Source organism: Embiotoca jacksoni, unplaced genomic scaffold, assembly GCF_022577435.1.
Source record: "Embiotoca jacksoni isolate LCO1_2020_lvr unplaced genomic scaffold, fEmbJac1.0.p SCAF_15, whole genome shotgun sequence".
Classification (NCBI taxonomy): Eukaryota; Metazoa; Chordata; class Actinopteri; family Embiotocidae; genus Embiotoca; species Embiotoca jacksoni.
The window spans coordinates 4,347,247-4,366,490 of record NW_027185285.1 but is presented as its reverse complement, the minus strand read 5'-3'; the positions used below and the strand labels follow the sequence as shown (position 1 = coordinate 4,366,490).

At 42.2% G+C, this 19,244-nt stretch overlaps 1 protein-coding gene across 2 annotated transcripts in view; it reads left to right on the top strand.

Moving 5' to 3' along the window:
• The window catches only part of sdk2a (sidekick cell adhesion molecule 2a), a 79,545-nt gene extending 61,891 nt beyond the window's left edge, over positions 1-17,654 (top strand). Inside the window, exons 18-45 of one of the 2 annotated variants that reach the window (XM_069148995.1) lie at positions 320-435; positions 658-853; positions 949-1,047; positions 1,150-1,341; positions 1,510-1,631; positions 1,868-1,977; positions 2,308-2,458; positions 3,859-4,096; positions 4,186-4,301; positions 4,426-4,615; positions 4,966-5,064; positions 5,506-5,700; positions 5,813-6,014; positions 6,112-6,215; positions 6,498-6,568; positions 6,678-6,813; positions 6,966-7,022; positions 7,474-7,575; positions 7,700-7,815; positions 7,939-8,125; positions 9,664-9,801; positions 10,426-10,587; positions 10,690-10,815; positions 10,915-11,079; positions 11,179-11,319; positions 12,420-12,564; positions 14,873-15,002; positions 16,378-17,654. In XM_069148995.1, coding sequence (XP_069005096.1) covers positions 320-435; positions 658-853; positions 949-1,047; positions 1,150-1,341; positions 1,510-1,631; positions 1,868-1,977; positions 2,308-2,458; positions 3,859-4,096; positions 4,186-4,301; positions 4,426-4,615; positions 4,966-5,064; positions 5,506-5,700; positions 5,813-6,014; positions 6,112-6,215; positions 6,498-6,568; positions 6,678-6,813; positions 6,966-7,022; positions 7,474-7,575; positions 7,700-7,815; positions 7,939-8,125; positions 9,664-9,801; positions 10,426-10,587; positions 10,690-10,815; positions 10,915-11,079; positions 11,179-11,319; positions 12,420-12,564; positions 14,873-15,002; positions 16,378-16,794 — 4,223 coding nt within the window. In that variant the 3' untranslated portion in view covers positions 16,795-17,654. Of the gene's footprint in view, positions 1-319; positions 436-657; positions 854-948; positions 1,048-1,149; positions 1,342-1,509; positions 1,632-1,867; positions 1,978-2,307; positions 2,459-3,858; positions 4,097-4,185; positions 4,302-4,425; positions 4,616-4,965; positions 5,065-5,505; positions 5,701-5,812; positions 6,015-6,111; positions 6,216-6,497; positions 6,569-6,677; positions 6,814-6,965; positions 7,023-7,473; positions 7,576-7,699; positions 7,816-7,938; positions 8,126-9,663; positions 9,802-10,425; positions 10,588-10,689; positions 10,816-10,914; positions 11,080-11,178; positions 11,320-12,395; positions 12,565-14,872; positions 15,003-16,377 lie in introns of both variants that reach the window. The other variant, XM_069148994.1, reaches the window with a different exon arrangement.
• Positions 17,655-19,244: the final 1,590 nt, after the last annotated feature.

The following is a 19,244-nucleotide window of genomic DNA, read 5'->3' as shown; positions in this document are numbered from 1 at the left end:
TGCTCACTTCAAACAAACCGCTGCAGGGTTCACCTGGAAGCTGCCTGAGGCAACCGCTCTCACACCCGGTTTGATTGGCATGTTCTTACCTCCCCAAATGAGCCAAACTGAAAATTCCTTCAGCCTGATTCTCACGCTCTAAATGAGGCTGGTCTGAAAGTGTCTCTTGTAGATATTCAAGATTTTCTTTTTCCATCTCATCACTGTTTCTCCTTTCTCTCCCTCCCTTTGCTTGTCTGCCTGCCTCGGCCCCTCTCCCCTTCTTCCCTAATCTCTGTCCCTGCCTGTATCTCTCGTTTTTCTCCTTCCTCTGGATCAGTGCCCACTGTGCCACCAGGAAATGTACAAGCCGAGGCTGTCAACTCCACCACTGTGCGTTTTACCTGGAGTGCCCCGAGCCCTCAGTTTATCAATGGAATCAACCAGGGATATAAGGTGAGCCGCTCCTGTCTGTCAACTGGTGCACTCTAGTGGTCAGTGGTAGAAGGGCACAGTCTCATTACAAGCAGCCGCTACAACACTGTCACACTGATTGTACTGAAAGCCCAACTTTCTCTGTGCATCATAAACTTAGGAGATAAGAACAGTTATTATTTGATTTGGTATTTTTGATAAAAATCTTCAATAACACCCTGTCCCTTATCACGTAATTTCCAGCTCCTGGCGTGGGAACTCAGTCGTACAAACGATGTCACCGTTGTTACAGTGCGCCCCAACTTCCAGGACAGTGTTCATGTTGGTTACATCTCTGGCCTTAAGAAGTTCACAGAATACTACACTTCAGTATTGTGCTTCACCACCCCTGGAGACGGGCCCCGCAGTCCGCCTCAGCGGTTACGCACCCATGAGGATTGTATGTGGTTTTATATAGTATTCACAAATAGCTGTGTGCAAGGCTGTTGTTCTGATCCTCAACTGCTTGTTTTTTTTTTGTTTTGTTTTTTATAGCCCCTGGTGCTGTGGGACACCTTAGCTTCACTGACATCTTGGACACCTCACTAAAAGTTAGCTGGAAGGAGCCTCAGGAGAAAAACGGTGTTCTCACAGGTAATCATTAAAGATGACGATGTAATATTAACATGTCTCCTATGCTGTGCTCACTTTTGAGTCACCAAGCAGTGTTAAATGTGGACATTTGGAATCTTTCAGGTTATCGTATCTCCTGGGAGGAGTTCAACAGGACCAATACCAGGGTGACCCATTATTTGCCCAACCTGACTCAGGAGTACAAGGTTACAGGGCTCACTGCCCTCACTACTTACACCATCCAGGTGGCAGCCATGACCTCAAAGGGCCAGGGCCAGCTCTCTGCTTCCACTATATCCTCCGGTGTACCACCAGGTCAGTGGTCAGATGAATATGTAATTAAGTTGAGAATTGAAATATCCCCTAACAAAGCCTAGATGAGCCATTCCACTTGGAAATGAGCAGATTTCTAGTAAGCAAACTTTAAAGCAGCATTTATTCAGTGTTTATCATAATTTGTCCTTTCTTATTTCTCTTCTACAGAGTTGCCCGGTCCTCCCACCAATTTAGCCATTTCCAACATCGGCCCTCGCTCTGTCACTCTGCAGTTCAAACCTGGTTATGATGGCAAGACATCCATTTCCCGTTGGCAGGTTGAAGCTCAGGTAAGACGCCTCATTTCCATTTAAACATAAAGATATTTTTGCAAAGCACAGATGTGTTAGCAATGACTGCTTTTGTGCACTTTGGTTTGCTGTCCATCATTAATATACCTATGTTTTCCCTACAATGACAAGTCAAAATGTCTGCTGTCAAAAAGGTCTATTGAGAACAGTGTCTCAGTGTGTGAGTGAATTATTTCCCAGATTATTCGGTCACCACATTTTCCTGTGCATTTCAGATTGGTGTAATCGGAGAGAATGAAGAGTGGCTGATGGTTCAACAGCTGACCAATGAGCCTGATGCTCGATCTCTGGAGGTTCTGGACCTGAACCCATATACTTTCTACAGGTAAGCACACCCACACTAGCACACTATTGTACTCTTTATTACATGTAAGAGCATCTTGCAGACTTCTTCGATCATTCAAGATCACAAAATCCACCAACTCTCTCACTGGTTATCCTTTAATTGTGTGTATTATTTTACTGCTATCCTGAATATGTTGCTTTTTTGGCATTAAAAATAGATACTTTTTTCTGCTACTACAATGACTACTTCTTTCCATCAATAAAGTTTCATTTGATCTAAAAATGATCTGATCCAATCCTTTAACATATCTCCTGAAAAACCCCACCTTTCGATAATTGATCCACCATCAGCTGGTTTCCTTTGTCACAGGTTCCGAATGCGTCAGGTAAACATTGTGGGCACCAGTCCTCCCAGTCAGCCCTCCAGGAAGATCCAGACCCTGCAGGCCCCTCCAGACATCTCCCCTGCAAATGTTACACTGCGCACGGCCAGCGAGACCAGCCTGTGGCTTCGCTGGGTGGTAAGATATCACGCCTCATTGCGCTTTGGCCCTGACTCAGACAGGAAGAAGTTATTGGGTTTTATTAAATCATTATTAGATTAGGATTTGCATGTTTGGACTTCTTGTATGAATTATGCTCTGTAGATTTTCGTACATCTTTGCATGCGTGTACATTATTTTAAATTGCGGCCTTTTTCTCTTTTAATAAGCTTCTAGTAGATATGGTGGAAACAAGACTGAATTGGCAAAATTCCCTTGAATTATTAACTGAATGCTTTTGGTGATTTCAATTTGCCTATAATAAACATTTAAAAATGAATGTATTAAAAAGTTTTGTCATTAAAAATTAAGACTTTTTCAATGCTCTTAAATTAAATGATTTACAAGCATCCCTTTTGTAAAAAAAAAAAAAAAAAACTCAATTAAGCACACTTTTGAACTTTGTGAACCCTTGCCTTTTCCTTCCTCTGGAAATGTGTCCTCGTAGTCTTAGATGATGAATGCATGTAGGTGATGGTACTGATAATGTTTTTGGAAAGCTGTGTGTGCTTTGTACATGATTATTGCTGCTTTCTGGGTCAGCATTTGACCAGTGTATATTTTGCTACATCTGTACATTATCATCACCATGCCAGTGCCTGAGCAGGGAGACACAGCAGCTTGTGATACTCCTGCAGCTCTTGCTAGGATTAGAGAGAAAAAAAAAAAAAAAAGGCTTGATATATCTGGATTTAAAAGCAGACTGTGATATGGCAGTACAAATTAATGACATAGTTCAATGATTGTGACCATTTTCAAGAGCTGAGTGTTAAACTGCAGTAAAGTTTTGTGGCTCACTTCATGGCTGTGGCACAGAAATCTTTGTGACTCAAGAGCACATTCATTTCAAGAACACTTGCACTTTCTTAGAAATTATCCCAGTGCATATTTAGGGACATTTCATCACTTGTCATGCTCAGTTATGTGCATGTGTCAGTGTTTTACTGCATAGAAAATGGGTAGTTTTTTAATGTTTGCAAAGACAGTTCACTATTAACGTATGAAAAAAAATCCCACGAACCTGTACTCATGCCTTGCGTCACAACCACGTTTTAATGGCTTTTCAAGAGCTCTAAATCCAGATTAAATACAATATTTACATATTAGGAGTACGCTATTTTTTTCCCCAGGATTTTCCCATTTTGACGAAAGTCCCATTCTTTTTCATACAATACCACATTTTAACATGAAATCCACTCAATCCAGCACTAACTGCTTCTCCTTATTTCTGACAAGGCCTCTTAGCTGTTGTAAAATCACTGTAAAGTACAGCCTCTCATGGCTTACTACTTCATTATGCACTCAGTTATGATGTCATTTATATTGATCATGCTTGAACTGAGGGAGTAAAAACAGCCCCAAAAAAAAAATCCTCTCAGCCTCTTCCAGAGTGGGAGTACAATGGCAATCCAGATCTCGTTGGCTACCGCGTCCAGTACTCCAAAGCCGGGTCTAAAGGGGGGGTTCTTTCCCACGTCATCATGGACCGGCTTGAGAGGGAGTTCACCATAGAGGACTTGGAAGAGTGGACAGAGTATGAGGTCAGAGTTCATGCCATCAACGGGATTGGCTCTGGACCCTGGAGCCAGCCAGTCCATGGCAGGACCAGGGAGTCTGGTGAGGAGGAAAATAGCTATACTTATGCCAACATTAAACAAAGGTAATGTTGAATTTCTCTAAATGTTGTCTCATATGTCCTGCTGCAGTTCCCTCCACCGGCCCCACCAATGTGTCAGCATTCGCCACCACCTCCAGCAGCATCCTCGTCCGGTGGGGAGAAGTCCAAGAGGCTGACCGCAATGGACTCATCCTGGGCTACAAGGTCACAGCTCATACTATTCCTATTCAACTGATGTATATTTCAGAATCATATTAATATACTGAGAATATTGTGCTGCTAATTTTAATGACCGAACTAACTGTATAAAAATCACTGCCCATTTCAGGTTGTGTATAAGGAGAAGGACTCAGACACAGCTTCCAACTTCTGGGGGGTCGAGGGCAACACCAGTCACAGTGTCCAGCTCAGCGGTCTGGGCAAGTATGTCCTCTATGAGATCCAGGTCCTGGCCTTCACACGTATAGGAGACGGCAGGAGCAGCTCGCCGTCCATTTTAGAGAGGACCTTGGATGATGGTAAAAATATATAGTTTACTAATTAATACTAATTAATTGCTTATTGGTGAAAATGTTTCTCTCCAAACTAATACAGACTGATTAGTTCACAATTGTGAGACAATTTCACTTGCTAATTAATTTGTATCAGAAATTGTCTCAATTAAAGTATTTCGTCAACAAATTTGAAATGTTCTGTCATATTTCTTCTTGTCTTGTAGGTTTTTTTTCTCTTATTTTAATAAATAACGTGGTAATAATTGAATAGTTGCCCTACGTTTTAAGATAAATACATTTCCCTGATCCAGTTTTCATCAATGGATTTATGTCATAAATAATATTCTGAGCTGATCTTTAATTCCGTGCGACAGTACCAGGACCTCCTGTCGGCATCCTGTTCCCAGAAGTCAGAACCACCTCAGTCAGGCTCATCTGGCAACCTCCTGCACAGCCCAGTGGCATTATACTGGGTGAGTGAACTATGCGCAGACCTTCATCTATGTCTGTTGATAAAATGATGAGATCAAGACAAGGCACCAAGGCCATTAAAAGGGCCGCGCATAGTGCATGAAATACATAACGACAAGATATAAAAGAAATTAAAGGAAACACATTAATAGGATTTAAGAGGAATAAAAGACCATATGAAAATGAGCTAAAATAAAATGAGACAGATTAAACAGGAAAATAAAACCTAGAGTGCAGTGACAGTGCGAAGCGGAGAGTGTCCCACATTCAATTTAATAAAAAGCAGGAGTAAACAGAAAAGTCTGAAGCCTTGATATCAGGAGAAGGAGAATTGTTCTATTTCTCTATGTACTATGGTTTGACTTTGTACTCCAGCTGAATTTGTCTCCTTGCTGATCCCTTTTTATGCAGGACTTTATATTTATATGAGTTTGTCTTCTTAGCCTATCAGATCACATACAGAAGAAACTCTTCAAATAGCAATGCCGCCACCGTAGACGTGCTGAGCCCCAGCGCGCGACAGTACACAGCAACTGGACTGAAACCAGAAATGGTTTATGTATTCCGCCTCACTGCTCAAACACGCAAGGGTTGGGGGGAGGCGGCTGAGGCTTTGGTGGTCACAACAGAAAAGAGAGGTAAATATAAAAATGCTGCAGCTAAAATGTATTATTTAAATCAGTCACCTCTAAATATTAAGTTTGAGTGGTTTCCATTATGTGTGTGCGTGTGTGTGTCTGTGCCCTTCAGCTCGACCCCAACCCACGAGCCGTCCCACAGTGCCTCAAGAGGAAGTCCAGGCTCGCAGAGTGCTGTTGTCATGGGAACCAGGCAGCGATGGCCTGTCCCCAGTCCGTTACTACACAGTCCAGTTCAGAGAGCTGCCAGACAGCAACTGGACTGTACACTCTGCATCGGTCAGCCATGAGACACACTCCTACATAGTGGACAGGTAAATATAATGGTCAACTTTAATCCCCCTAAACATCAATTTTTTTTTTTACATGAATTACATGCACACACACTTTTTTCCCCCTCTCTGTTTAAAGGTTAAAGCCCTTCACTTCGTACCAGTTCCGCATTAAAGCTACCAATGACATTGGAGACAGTGAATACAGTCAGGAGAGCGAGGCCATCACAACACTACAGGATGGTGAGAACTTGTGACGGCTTTAATGACACATGTACTAAACACGTCACCATGCAGCACAGAGACATTGTCTGTTGATATCCCACTGAGAACAATTTGTAACTGTATGAACATGCCATTACATGCAGGCTGGGACTTTGGATTGTCAGAGTGAATATTTTACATCAATAGTGCGTTTGTTTACTCTGAAGCTGCTCTCTGCCAGACTGTTTGAATTACATATCACTTTTCGCAGATATGTGGGTTTACTAACATAATTTTTTTGTTTCATCTTTTCTTGTCTAGCCCCAGACAAACCTCCGACAATACTGTCTGTTACACCTCACACCACCACGTCTGTACTGGTCCGCTGGCAGGTACGCTGTAAAGAAATGAACCATCAACGCGGAATTTATTGGCCACGAATGGCTATGTATTGTATGTTTGTTGAATATTGGGCATTAAATCGACTTTTTTTCCTCCTAGCCTCCCTCTGAGGTTTACATAAATGGAGTGTTGTTGGGATTCAGGGTCAGATACCGGGAGTTACACTACGACAGGATACGCAGCTTCACTGTCCGCACAGTAAACAGTCCTTCTGCCAACTGGGCTGATCTCACGGGTGAGTTGACCATCAACTACTTCTGGTTGTGGTGGTTTCTCTAGTTTTAAACATACTTTCACATCTATTTATTGCAAAACCTGCAGTGTGTTTTGCTAAAATAAACGGAACTGTGTTTTCTAAATTATTTTCTTTTTCTATCTAAACTCCAGCTCCTTACAGCATCAGGAACTTGAGTGAATCCTCGCTGACCCAATACGAGCTGGATAGTAAGTCTCTTTTCTCCCTTTATGGCTCTCTTTTATCTGTTTGCGTGTCAACTGCTCTATTTTATTTGCACAAACTATGGCATTTGTGCCGTGTTCTTTGTAATGAGGTGTGCGTTCCCATCCTCCCACTCAACTGTAGCCACTGAGGGGCCACCGGCAGTTCCCACTGTGTGCATACTGTAGGACTTTAATCTCTCCAAGCTGCCCTGTCATTATTTCCGTGTGTTTTCCCTCTTTTTAATCACTGACAAATCTTCTTCATGTCCCCACAACAACCCCATCTTTTTCATCAGTTTGCTTTATAATTCTAACCCTCTGTCTTTTTGTTCAATTTGTGATGTTGTCTTGCCACGGGCATCACTATGACTGTGCGTCTCGCTGGAGCAACTTCTTTTTGCTCTTTCATCTTGACTGTTCTATTACAATGCTGCTGTGGGTTCTGTCCTTGCAGATTTGAGTAAACACAAACGCTATGAGATTCGTCTCAGTGTGTATAACGCTGTGGGGGAGGGTCCTAGCAGTGCACCACAGGAAGTGTTTGTTGGAGAGGCGGGTATGTTTCTTTTCTAACTGAGTAGCACGTGTCTGCTTAGCTTTAATCTTTGATTCTTCAATGTTTAACAAATACAACATATAAAATTTGATAGTTTTATTATTTAAACTTTGCCCCATTTTAGTCCCAACGGCCCCTCCTCAAAATGTGGTGGTCCAGTCCTCAACAGCCACTCAGCTGGATGTGACATGGGACCCACCTCCTCTGGATGCTCAGAATGGAGACATACAGGGTTACAAGGTATCAAAATGTGTCTTTTTATGTATTACAGCAAAATGAACTGAACTTACACTTTTATATGAATATATTTTCATTGAAAACAGTATGAATTCCACATTCTGACCTCTTTTATTTTGTTTTTAGATCTATTTCTGGGAGTTTCAGCTCCAGAACGAGACAGAGCGCCTGCGCACTCTCTTCCTGCCAGAGCTTGGGGTGAAGCTTAAAAACCTGACAGGCTACACCACCTACATGATCAGTGTGGCAGCCTTCAATGCTGCAGGGGATGGACCCCGTTCCCTTCCCACCAGAGGGCGCACTCAGCAAGCAGGTGAGTTGCACCAAAGCCAGATGTGGATAGAGATTACAGTGATCCCTCAAAAGAACTGTGACATTTATCTTGTAGCTAAGATCTTCTGCCAACACCATGTAGCATTTCACAGTTTTAGGCTCTCTATTTTCTTCATCCCTCTCTATCTTTACTTGATCTGTCCTCCTCTGTCATCTCCACAATGATACTCACTCTCATTATTTAACCACATTGTCATGGTTCTCAAGTGCTTGTGAAGAGTAGTGCCTGAAGGTTAGTCATCCCATCACTCACAAAAGGTGCCTGCAAAAGAATAGATGACGAGTGCTTTCATCTTGTATCATATAAAACTGCAAACTGTAAGTGTTACTGTTGCTTTAAGACAAATAATATAAGACCTGCTCCTCCTATTAGGCAAGAAATGGAGCATTTTCACTAAAGAGTTTAGTTTCGTCTTGCGAGATATAGCATGACAGATCAGAGGCTTCTTGGCATCTCCTCCAGGACAAGCCATGGGGGTGGAAGTCTAATGACTACAGAGGAGCAAAGGATATGGAGTGCGGGGGACACATGTAGATTAGTTTTTTGGCCACAACTGCACAAAGACGTCTGTGTTTACCAGCTAGCGGGAGTCCCTCCTCTGCGGTTTCAGCACAAAAATGGTTTACAGTATAAATTTCTCTAGTCTTTTCCACCCCCTTGAAAGCTGTGACATTGGCAAGGGTTACAAAGTGCTGAGAACTTAAAAACACCGGCAGGAATTTTGGCTCTTTGCACCACAGGGTCCTGGGAAGTGAGCCAACACAAGCTTTTGTGATTTTTATGCAGAATTGTGGCTAAATCCTGACACTTAGCTGGATCTGGTTTGGGTCATCAGGCAGAATTCTCACAGCTCTTGTTCAAGGTCACGCAGTGATTTTACACAGTCTTGTGTCTACATTTGTTTTTTTAGTGACTCATTTGACAATCATGCAGGATTTTTATTCTTTCAAACCCGTTGGGCAATGCCTGTTGTGGGTTGATGCTCAGATAATGAACAAGTAACAATGAAACTATTTCTGCTTTGTGTCATTTTGCAGAGTTTGTTTTCTTTTATTTCATGAATACAGTGATGTCACGTGGTCTTCTCTGCTGTAGTCTGTGAGCACTGCCTTTGGATTCCACTCTGTTGCACTGATCCATTGTTACTTTTGTTGCCATTGTAATTACCTAATCGTATAAAGAGTTTGAAGCAAATGGGGAATGTAACAACTTACCAAGCACAAAGTCTGCTAAATTGTTATTGCGATTTATGAAAACCTATTTATGATTAACATAAATATTGATAAACTTTGAACTTTTTGCTCTACAGAATTAAAAATCATACAAATATTTTTTTTATTTTATTTTATTATAGAACTGTAACTTTACAAGTTGTTTTTTACTATTATATATGCAGGGTGGTATATCCAGGTCAATACATTGCTGTTGTGCAGCTGAGTATGCAGCGAATGTTTTGTCTCAGTACAGAGAAGAGATCCAACTGTCATCATGTATTTTCCCCTTTTCCTCACCAAAAGCTCCAAGTGCTCCCGGCTTCATCCACTTCAGTGAGTTGACCACCACTTCGGTTAACGTGTCCTGGGGAGAGCCCAAGCAAGCCAATGGCATCATAGAGGGCTACCGCCTGGTTTATGAGCCCGGCACTCCAGTTGATGGTGAGAAACTCTGCCTGCAGCCTAACAACTCTGCCATCTCTTGACATTCCCCAGCTGGCTTTCTCAGACAGTAATTTACAACCTCTAGCCTCTTAACCGTATTCTTTTTTACTCGTGCTGCTTAAGCTCATGCTCTAATTTGTTACAGATGAGTATAGACCCTGCAGTAACATATACGGTCTGGCTGATAAAATATGCTCAAATGCTCTGGTGAGACTTTGCACAGCTCCCACTCTCACTGAGAGGAACATGGTTAATAGCTGGCTAAGTGTAGTTGCCTGGACCAGATTGTCAAGTAATTGGGAGCAGAGGTGGAATGCTGAACTGAGTCTACTGTGGTCCCTTGGCTATCTGCTAACAGACCCAGAGCAAAGCTGAACAGAGCAGTAAAGACACTGAAAATCAGTTGGTCCATTCCTATTAGACATTTAGAGGGCTGCTGGAGTAGCAGATGTTTGCTGTTATGTATGCAAAGATGTCCTTGTCTCTCCTGGTCTGTCTGTCTGGCCTTGTGTGTGACTCTGTGTCTGCTCATTTGCACAAAGCTTGGCTATTTGTCGCTTGTAGAAAGCAGTATCTAGAGTCTTAGTGTTTCCTGTACAGACTCCTCTCCTCGCACTCCAGGTGTCAGTAAGACAGTGACAGTAGATGTGAAGGGCAGCTCTCCACTCTGGATGAAGATCAAAGATCTGGCTGATGGTGTCACCTATAACTTTCGCATTCGGGCCAAAACGCTTACTTATGGCCCCGAGGTGGAGGCCAATATCACCACTGGGCCTGGAGAAGGTAGGATACTGTGTTTTTTTTCAGTTTTGAAGTCCATTATATCATCTTTCGAAGGTCTCTTGACATTTTTTTCTAACTATCCATCATTTATTTCTTGTCAAGGAGCCCCAGGGCCTCCTGGAGAGCCTTTTCTTTCTCGTTATGGCACTGCCCTAACACTGCATTGGACCAGTGGTGATCAAGGCCGTGCACCCATCACACGATACGTCATCGAGGCCAGACCTTCTGGTGAGCCACATGCTTAAACATTTCCTGAGTTTCTAGACCTCAAGCAATCTGTCCAACATATAGCTTTGATTTTATTCACATTTCTTGTTTTGCCTCAAGATGAAGGATTGTGGGATATTCTCATCAAAGACATTCCTAAAGAAGTGACATCCTACACACTAAATCTTGACATGCTACGAGAAGGGGTCACCTATGACTTCAGAGTAATCGCAGTCAACGACTATGGCTATGGGTCTCCCAGCGCTCCTTCCCCTTCCATATCAGGTTAATTGTACTTTCAAATGAAAATTTAATAAAACATTGTGTTAATCATAGCATGCTTAATTTATTAATTATATGTGTAATTGTTTATAATGTTTTCAGCCCAGAAAGTCTCTCCCTTCTATGAAGAGTGGTGGTTCTTGGTCGTGATCGCTCTAGTGGGCCTCATCTTCATCCTCCTCCTTGTTTTCATCCTCATCATCCGGGGCCAGAGTAAAAAATACACCAAAAAAGCCGACTCGGGTAGGAAACACGAATGTCTGCCACACTCTATCTTCTTCTACAACTTCCAGCTATCGAGTGAAATTTGTCTTCCTTTTGGACAAGTCTGTTGAGAATTGCTTCTTAATGATTACACATCCAAAAATCTATTTTATAAAAAGGCAGTGCGAAGTCTCACACAAATAGACAAATTACCTAGATTTCCCTACATTGTTTGGCTGACAAGGGAAAGATGAGAGCAAAGGTCATTGGTAAAACACCTGCAATAGGCAGATGAGTAAATATTATCATTCGTGTTTAACTGCAGCGAGGATCAATATGAGGATAAATGGCTTGGCACTGGTTTGTTGCTCGAGTCATTAGTCAGACTGAGAGTAATTATCCAACTACAACACAAGTGGCTTCTGTACCACTGTATCAAGAGGCCAATTTCATCATTGTAAATTATCCCAGGTGGTACCACTGCTCGCTGAAACTCCTTTGTCATGGTTTCTGTCTACAAACACATAAACCTCAGGACGAGGATGCCAGATTTAGCCAGTAACAGCCACCTGAAATGGTATCTGGAGGTAATTTATTAGACACGGTCTAGTCATTCAGCTGCAATAAAGTAGGTAGCAGTGGAAATAAACAGAGTAGTGAGACAGAAAGGAGGGAGATGGGAAAGTCAAGGATCAGGTCGAGCCTTTGTAAAAACTCATATCGGGAATGTTTAGCTTAGTAAACATTAAGCATGATGCCAGGGTCACCGGGGTTAGTAAACAGTGTGTGGTGAGACCATCACAGACAAGGACTGGGTCTGTGTGTGGACACAAAGAGGGCTTTTTAGTCCCTTTAACCCTTCCCCAATTTCCCCAGCTGTGAACCTGGACCATCGTACAGGATGCTGTTAGTTTTATCTGAGTTCAGGACCGGACAGTGAAGCTGACCAGAGGGAGATGTGACTGAAATACCTGTAGAAAAGTTGTTATGTTTCTTTTGTTTGGAAAGAAAAATTGTGTTAACTTTGTTGTGTTTAACTCACCCTTCAGACTGAAATTGATTCTGCATATGATTGAAGATCACAAATCGTTTATTTCATTCCACAAACCACACAGTGTCGTCCTCATACCCCTGTCCAGGCAACCACTCCAACTGCACCGCGCTGCCTCTGACCCATGGAGAGATGGTGCGCCTGGACGAGGGACGCTTCCCGGCTCTGGAGCTCAACAACCGCCGCCTCTCTGTAAAAAACTCCTTTTGCCGCAAAAACGGCATCTACACCCGGTCAGTCAACATCTCTGTAAATTTGTAGAACTCACTTTTATTCAGCTGATCGTTTGCCGTCATTCCCTGCAGGCAAAGATTTAAATATTGAGTCAACTGTGTTACTTATGATTCTGACAAGAGTTAGGAATGTCACGTTGTGTGTGCTTGTCTACCCTCACGTTAGTGTGTCAATCCTAAGGGAACGCCCTCGAGGAGCCCAGCTGCTGATTTGAGCCTCCTTCCTCTCACCTCGTTGATATTCTGTTAGTGTGAAGCAACAATCTATATAAGGGGGCAGCACAATAGCAACTAATTAGCATTCAAGAGCTCCTGCATGTGCTCTTTGTCTGTCCATCACCGCTTTAGACAAAGAGTGCTTATGGGTCAGAGCTGGCTTTTTTTTCCTTTGGCCCGGAGCCCAGAGTTTCTCTCGAGTGCTGTGCTGTGAGAGCTATCACAACATATAGTGCTGTCCGCAGACTTTGGTAGCCTGGCTCTTTGGTCATGTTCAGGTAAACATTAGATAAGAGGAATTTCACAAACTGTGCCTCATGAGAAGCTTGTGCAGAGGCATGAGTCATGGCGAAATGGCAGTTCAGCTGGCTGTGTCAGGGGTGGGGTGTTCAGAGTCTGCATCTGGTCACAGCAAAAAAAACACAAAAAAAAACAAAAATTAATTTTTTTGCACATTAGTTTGCACATTATGGTGGAATGTGCTTGAGGTGCATTACAGGGCAGAAGCATCTGCAATTTTTTTCCTTGACCAAAGAGGCCAAGAAGGGGATCAAAGGGCCTTGAGTAGCCCCGTCTCTTTGAAGAGCTCCAATCTGGTATTGCACTTTTTGCTAATGATCTGTAGACACAGCAGGAGAGCTCCCTATGGGATATTTGAAAGGGGTGAGGGAAAGAAGGATGAATTAGACAGATAAGGCAAGGGTAAAAATACAGTGCTCCTAAATAATTCAAAGCTCAGGATCCATTGCCCCTCCTCCCCTACACTCACGTGGCCCATCCTTTTAATATCTGACACAACCTTGTCTGTATGTAGTTTTTTTTTTTTTTCTTCTTCACAGCCCGCCCCCTCCCATCATCCCCTCTAACCCAGAGGGAGATATCGCTTTGTTGTGTCAACCCTTTCATGGCCGTTGTCATGTTGTGTCTTCTAAGCTTGTTCTTGGCATTCCCAGTGATTTAGCTCCTGCATATATCTCAGTATATATTAATTTTTATGTCAGAGGTTGTCATGGTTGTCTCTTTATGCCTTAATATTACACTTGACATCACAGCCTTTTATGCTTGTCTTTTCAGCCCCCACATACCGTGTTTTCCATTTCAGTTCATTTAAACATTTACTTTCATGCCATTCCTAGTTTATATAATTCTCTACTTTTTTTTCTGAATGCTACTGAGAAAACTCTTCTCGTGGTGCTGTATTAGCCTGAGCTGTACACTGAGGTTGCTGATGTAGCTCAGTAATGGGGTAGTGGTCCAGTTTTTGCTCTCTGACCATCCAATTCAATCTCGGCAGACCTTGAACACAAAAGCAGTCATTATTGCAGAAGAAGAAAAATAATTGTGCGCACAGATGTTTCTCTCTGCTCCACTTCATGGACTTAATGACTGGAGCCAAAAGAAGCTAGGGGTCCTTTTGACTTGACTTGTGCTCATATAAGAACTTCATAATACTCATGGAGCTCAAGTCCATGCTTGGTTACCCAGGTTTTTTGCAGGAATTCTAAATCTCTCACTGACAAAGAGTCCTTTCATGAAGATGCTCATATTTTTTTTTTGGTGCTGGATCCTGTTTGTGAATCTCGTGAAGGTTAGCTGAACTCACTCCCTGCCAAACTCCCAACTGACGCTTTGCAAAGATTATAAGGAAATAGCAAAGGAAAAAGACCAATTATAATCTCCTCCTTGCGTTCTGTAATAGTGCCTTGCAGGAATGCACAAGTAACCCATTTTGTGCTTGTTTGAACTAAGCTATTGTTTTCATTTTCATAATCAATGAGTCTGTACTAAATCTGCTCATGTTGTTACTTCTGAATGCCTGTGGGATGTGAAGCTCCTTCATTTTTAGAACTATATTTCTTGTTTTCACTGGTTGCCTGTGTGGTGTCACTCACAGAACTGACAAGGCTTTTTATGATCATTCACATGTGTTCTCCAAAAAGAAAGAGCAACAGAAAATCTGTTTGATTTTCTTAAGGGAAATGCAATCATGTTCCAAAAAATGTTTTCCTTATATAACCATGAGCTCTTTGTCACTCTCTCTTTCTTTTTATAACTCACACATTCGCTCTTCCGCTTTGCTCCATTTGTTCAGGTCTCCTCCAAGACCCAGCCCCGGAAGTCTCCACTACTCGGATGAGGATGTCAGCACTAAATATAATGACCTGATCCCAGCAGAGAGCAGTAGTCTGACTGAAAAGCCCTCTGAGATATCTGACTCTCAGGTAAGCAGTGACCCTTGCGTACAACCTATATGTCCAAGCCCCCCTGTGTGGAATAAGCAATGAATTCAAGTGAAACTGGTTGAATTTCTCAAAGTGACAAAGTCCTTCAAGGCAAAGTTGAAACCTTTTCAAACTACAAAACTCTTCTTCTATTCTACCTTATTTTACTTTTGTCACATTCATCGTCTGCACTCTTGATAACCTCTATTTTACTGCTTTGCTGGATGCAGAAACTGTAGCTGTCTAATTATAAAGCAACAACACAATCAGCCTCAAGTGGATCACCTCAAAATTAAATGTCCTCTGTTCGAGTAGCACAGTCTTGGCTGACATCTCTTGATCTGTTAATACTGATTTCTCCCACGGGAAGGAAGTATGCAGCCGATTCTCATGTCTCAAGGAAATATCTTCACAACTAATTAATTTTCCTCAAACAGGAAATGATTTGTTAATCTGGGCTGCTGGGTCTCAGCTCATCATGTGATGATCTGAACAGCTCATTGTATGCGTGCGTGTGCGTGTGCGTGTGCGTGCGGAACAGGAAGGTCCAGTGAAGAGACATGAGGTTAGAAGTGATGTGGGGTGATATATGCGAAAGGCAGAGGTGCCGCTTGTTGCAGATTCTGAACATCTGTCTTCCCACACTCGCGCCGCGTATCCCCGGCCAATTTGTCTGATACCTGCGCAGTCAAAACATTGTTCAGCCCCGGTTTGAGCAAACACTGCTCTCCCGGGAGGCACAAACCGGTGTTATTCTTTTCCTCTGCGTAGCCTCCCACTGTTTACCTGCCACTTGTGCAAATAAATGGTGCTTCAACATCTGTTCAGCTCTAGCATCTCAATAGAGCAGTAGATGGGCAAGCACTTGTCAGGCACACAAATGTGCCACATGTGTGATGTTTTCTGTGAGAGAAAAATTGCTTGGATTGTTTGTGTTTCTCAGCGAGTACAACGTCGTAGAACAGCAACAGGATTCACCCACACAAGCATTTTTAGCTTGCAAGACTGATGGTTTAATACAAGAAAAGCAAACTAATCCTGTAAACATTATCTCTGTCCAATTCTAGGACACTCTTGTGTACACTTATCATATCTGTGCTCCACAGAGCTATGGGTGAGCTCCTATGTCTGGAAGATTCTCTGTGGATCATGGATTAATATATTTGTAGTTGTCAGTAGATGTTTCTTGCTGTGGTAGGAGACAGTATTGTGCAGTTTGTCAATGAATAAACACCACAATACTGGAGATTTAGACTGGATTTGGAAGCATGTAGCTGTCATTATTCTCTATAGTGAATACACCATATGTCTGTTTAGTAATCTTTTCTTTTCATGATGCCGAGGTGACTTCTAATTATTTTTTCCTGACTCACAGGGCAGCGACAGCGAATATGAAATGGATCAGAGTCGGCAGAAGACCCACTCTTTTGTCAACCACTACATCAGCGACCCCACCTACTACAACTCCTGGCGGCGGCAGCAGAAGGGCGTCTCACGTCCGCCGGCGTACGGCTACTCTCAGCCTGAGCCCCTGGTGGAGCAAGAGTCGCGGCAGCACCCACCACCTGTGCCCCCCCTGCCGCCTCTCCTGCCTCAGAGCGCCCCATCCCCACAGCCCCAGTGCCAGGGCCAGGGCCAGGGCACTCTGTTCAGGCCTAAGGGAAGCCGGACTCCCACCCCCTCCCTGCTGTCCTCCGAACCCCCCAGCCAGCACAGCACCCTCTACCGACCTCCCAGCAGCCTGGGCTGTGCCGCTCAGGCACCTACCGCAGGCTTCTCCTCTTTTGTTTGACACACAGCTGTCCTTCCAATAACAACAGGACCCTGAGGACGAGTCTTTAATTTTGTTGTTGTTGGTTTATTTGTATTTTGCTCTCCTTTCTTTTTTTCTTTTTGATCTTTTGCTCTGTTTTACCGACAGAGTTGTTGCTCAATATTAAGCATTGCAAGCATCTTAAATAGTGCTTTCTCCTCTGTGAAGAGTATGTGTGTATGATTGTGTATAGCGCGTATGGTTGGTTAATCTATGTAATATGTATTTTATGAAAAGACAATCATTTGGTTTTTATGCGTTGCTTCAGTAAATTTATTTGAAGGATCAACCATGTAAACAAGGGAGAACAGAATCTGAGGTTCTGAAAAAAGAAATCCTTGTTTTAAAAATGCTGTATTATTGTTTAATATGAGAGCTTTATGGAAAAACAACCACCTTAGAATCATATAGAGTATGGACCACTTGGCTTGCTGAGACTGGACAATGGAAAAACCAACTCTAGTGGAATAAGTGATGTTTGACAAAGGACAAACTGATAGTGAGAAATGGACTCTGACTCTGAGAGAGGCGCCAGTGGTCACCGTGGCCCCTCGGCTGCCTTTGAGTTTCTCACTCTGCCTAATCATTGTTGGAACTGCATCATGTGTTTACTATATGTAATTGTCTCATATTGTTTACCAGATATTTATATCAATCAGCTTCGAGCTCAACATTTTCAAAACATCACTCGTGACAATGTTATGAATCACATTAAAGCATTGTGGCACCTTTATAGTAGTCTGAGGATGTTGATTGTGTGCTGGTACTCATGTCAGTCAATATACAAGCAACTTTCACAACGTGCATCTGTTTGCTTCAATGTTATTTACAGAAAATGACTGAGGACCAAAAGCACAAATCTTCTTGGTTCTGTTCCATCACAACCACATAAAACATTATGCTATAAGCCCACTAGGTGTACAACAATAGCTCACTTCAATCAGGTTACTAAGACGTAAAGAACAGAAGTAAAATGTGTGATGATTTAGGAAAGTCGTTCTACTAAAGGTTTGCTAATGCAAGAGGTATATACTGTCGTGTTGATTTTCCAACCTGGTATTAGGTCAAAGAGTGTAGTACAGCCATCAGTCCACGAGAGGATATGGTGTCAGTTTCACATTTTGGTTTGCCTAAGCGTAAAAAGTAAGGTGCCTTAAGTTTAGGCACCATAAACACATGGTTAGGTTTAGAAAAGATCATGACTCGGGTTAGAATAAGTAATTTTATGCAGGTAACATAATTTACATCATGTACGTTACTTATGTATGTTATGTGAGCTTAAATGTGTTACATTATGTAAGTAACACTAAAAAGAAATCCCCATTGAGTTTTGCTCTCATAGACTTCGACTGTGGTTATACATACAAGAACTTTTCACGCTTAGATGAATTAAAACGTGACACTGACATGGTATCCTCTAGCGGACCGACTGATGTAAGACACTCTTTCGATACTAAGTTGTGATTTTCACAACGGTGACCAAACTGAAAGCTCACTTTTTAAGAATACTACAGACTCTCTACATTGTGTTTCTTGACAGGATTACTGTGCTCAACGTGTCACAGTGTAACTTGGCACTTATATGGTTTCTGAAAACGTGTTTTATGCTAACAGGACAGTTTACAAATGTTGCAATGAGTTGCTTTCTACAACACTTTTGAATATGCTGGTTCTTTACTGAAGTTTAAATGGACATTGCTTTTGCTGCGGTTGGACCCAAAGTGTATAATATAAAAAAAAAAAGTCAGTCCTCAAGGTCCAGAAATCTAAACTGTCAAATTTCCGGTGTGAACATGACTGTATACATCATGAAGTAAAGAGTATGGACCTATTCATAATAGCTCTCTAAAATAAATTATTCTATTTTGTAACAGCTTTTTCCTCTTCAGAATATTATTGAATATTCCAGAAAATAACATACTGGAAATTTAGTCTGGAGATTTGTAGTTGTGACATATGAGAGGATTCGAAGTGCCTTGTAACAACAGCATAAACAAGTAGTTTTAAAGAAAACATAAACCATGTCAGTCCATGCAGACAACTGTTTTTCACAGACAGCACTAGACCTTTTTGCATGGTCTGGAATACAAAGTGATTTTTAAGTGACACTTGATACTACAGTGCAGAAATGACCAGATGTTCTCAACCAGAACAGAAACATAATAATTGGGATGAATAAGAGCATGAGTTACAGGGAAGAATTTGAAGAAGAACCTAATCCGGTGCAAGCATGCTGAAAATCTGGGGGGACTGTGCAGGTGCCAGAGTAATCTCCTTATTTCAGGCCAGAAAACATTGATCAGAACAGAGGAATCAGGCTGAAAGGTTTAGGGGGAAAGTCTGGTCAAGGATACAGATATTTTCTATTGGAACATCTTTATTCACCTAAATTAAAAACATGAACAGATCAAAAAAGAAAAAAAAAATCT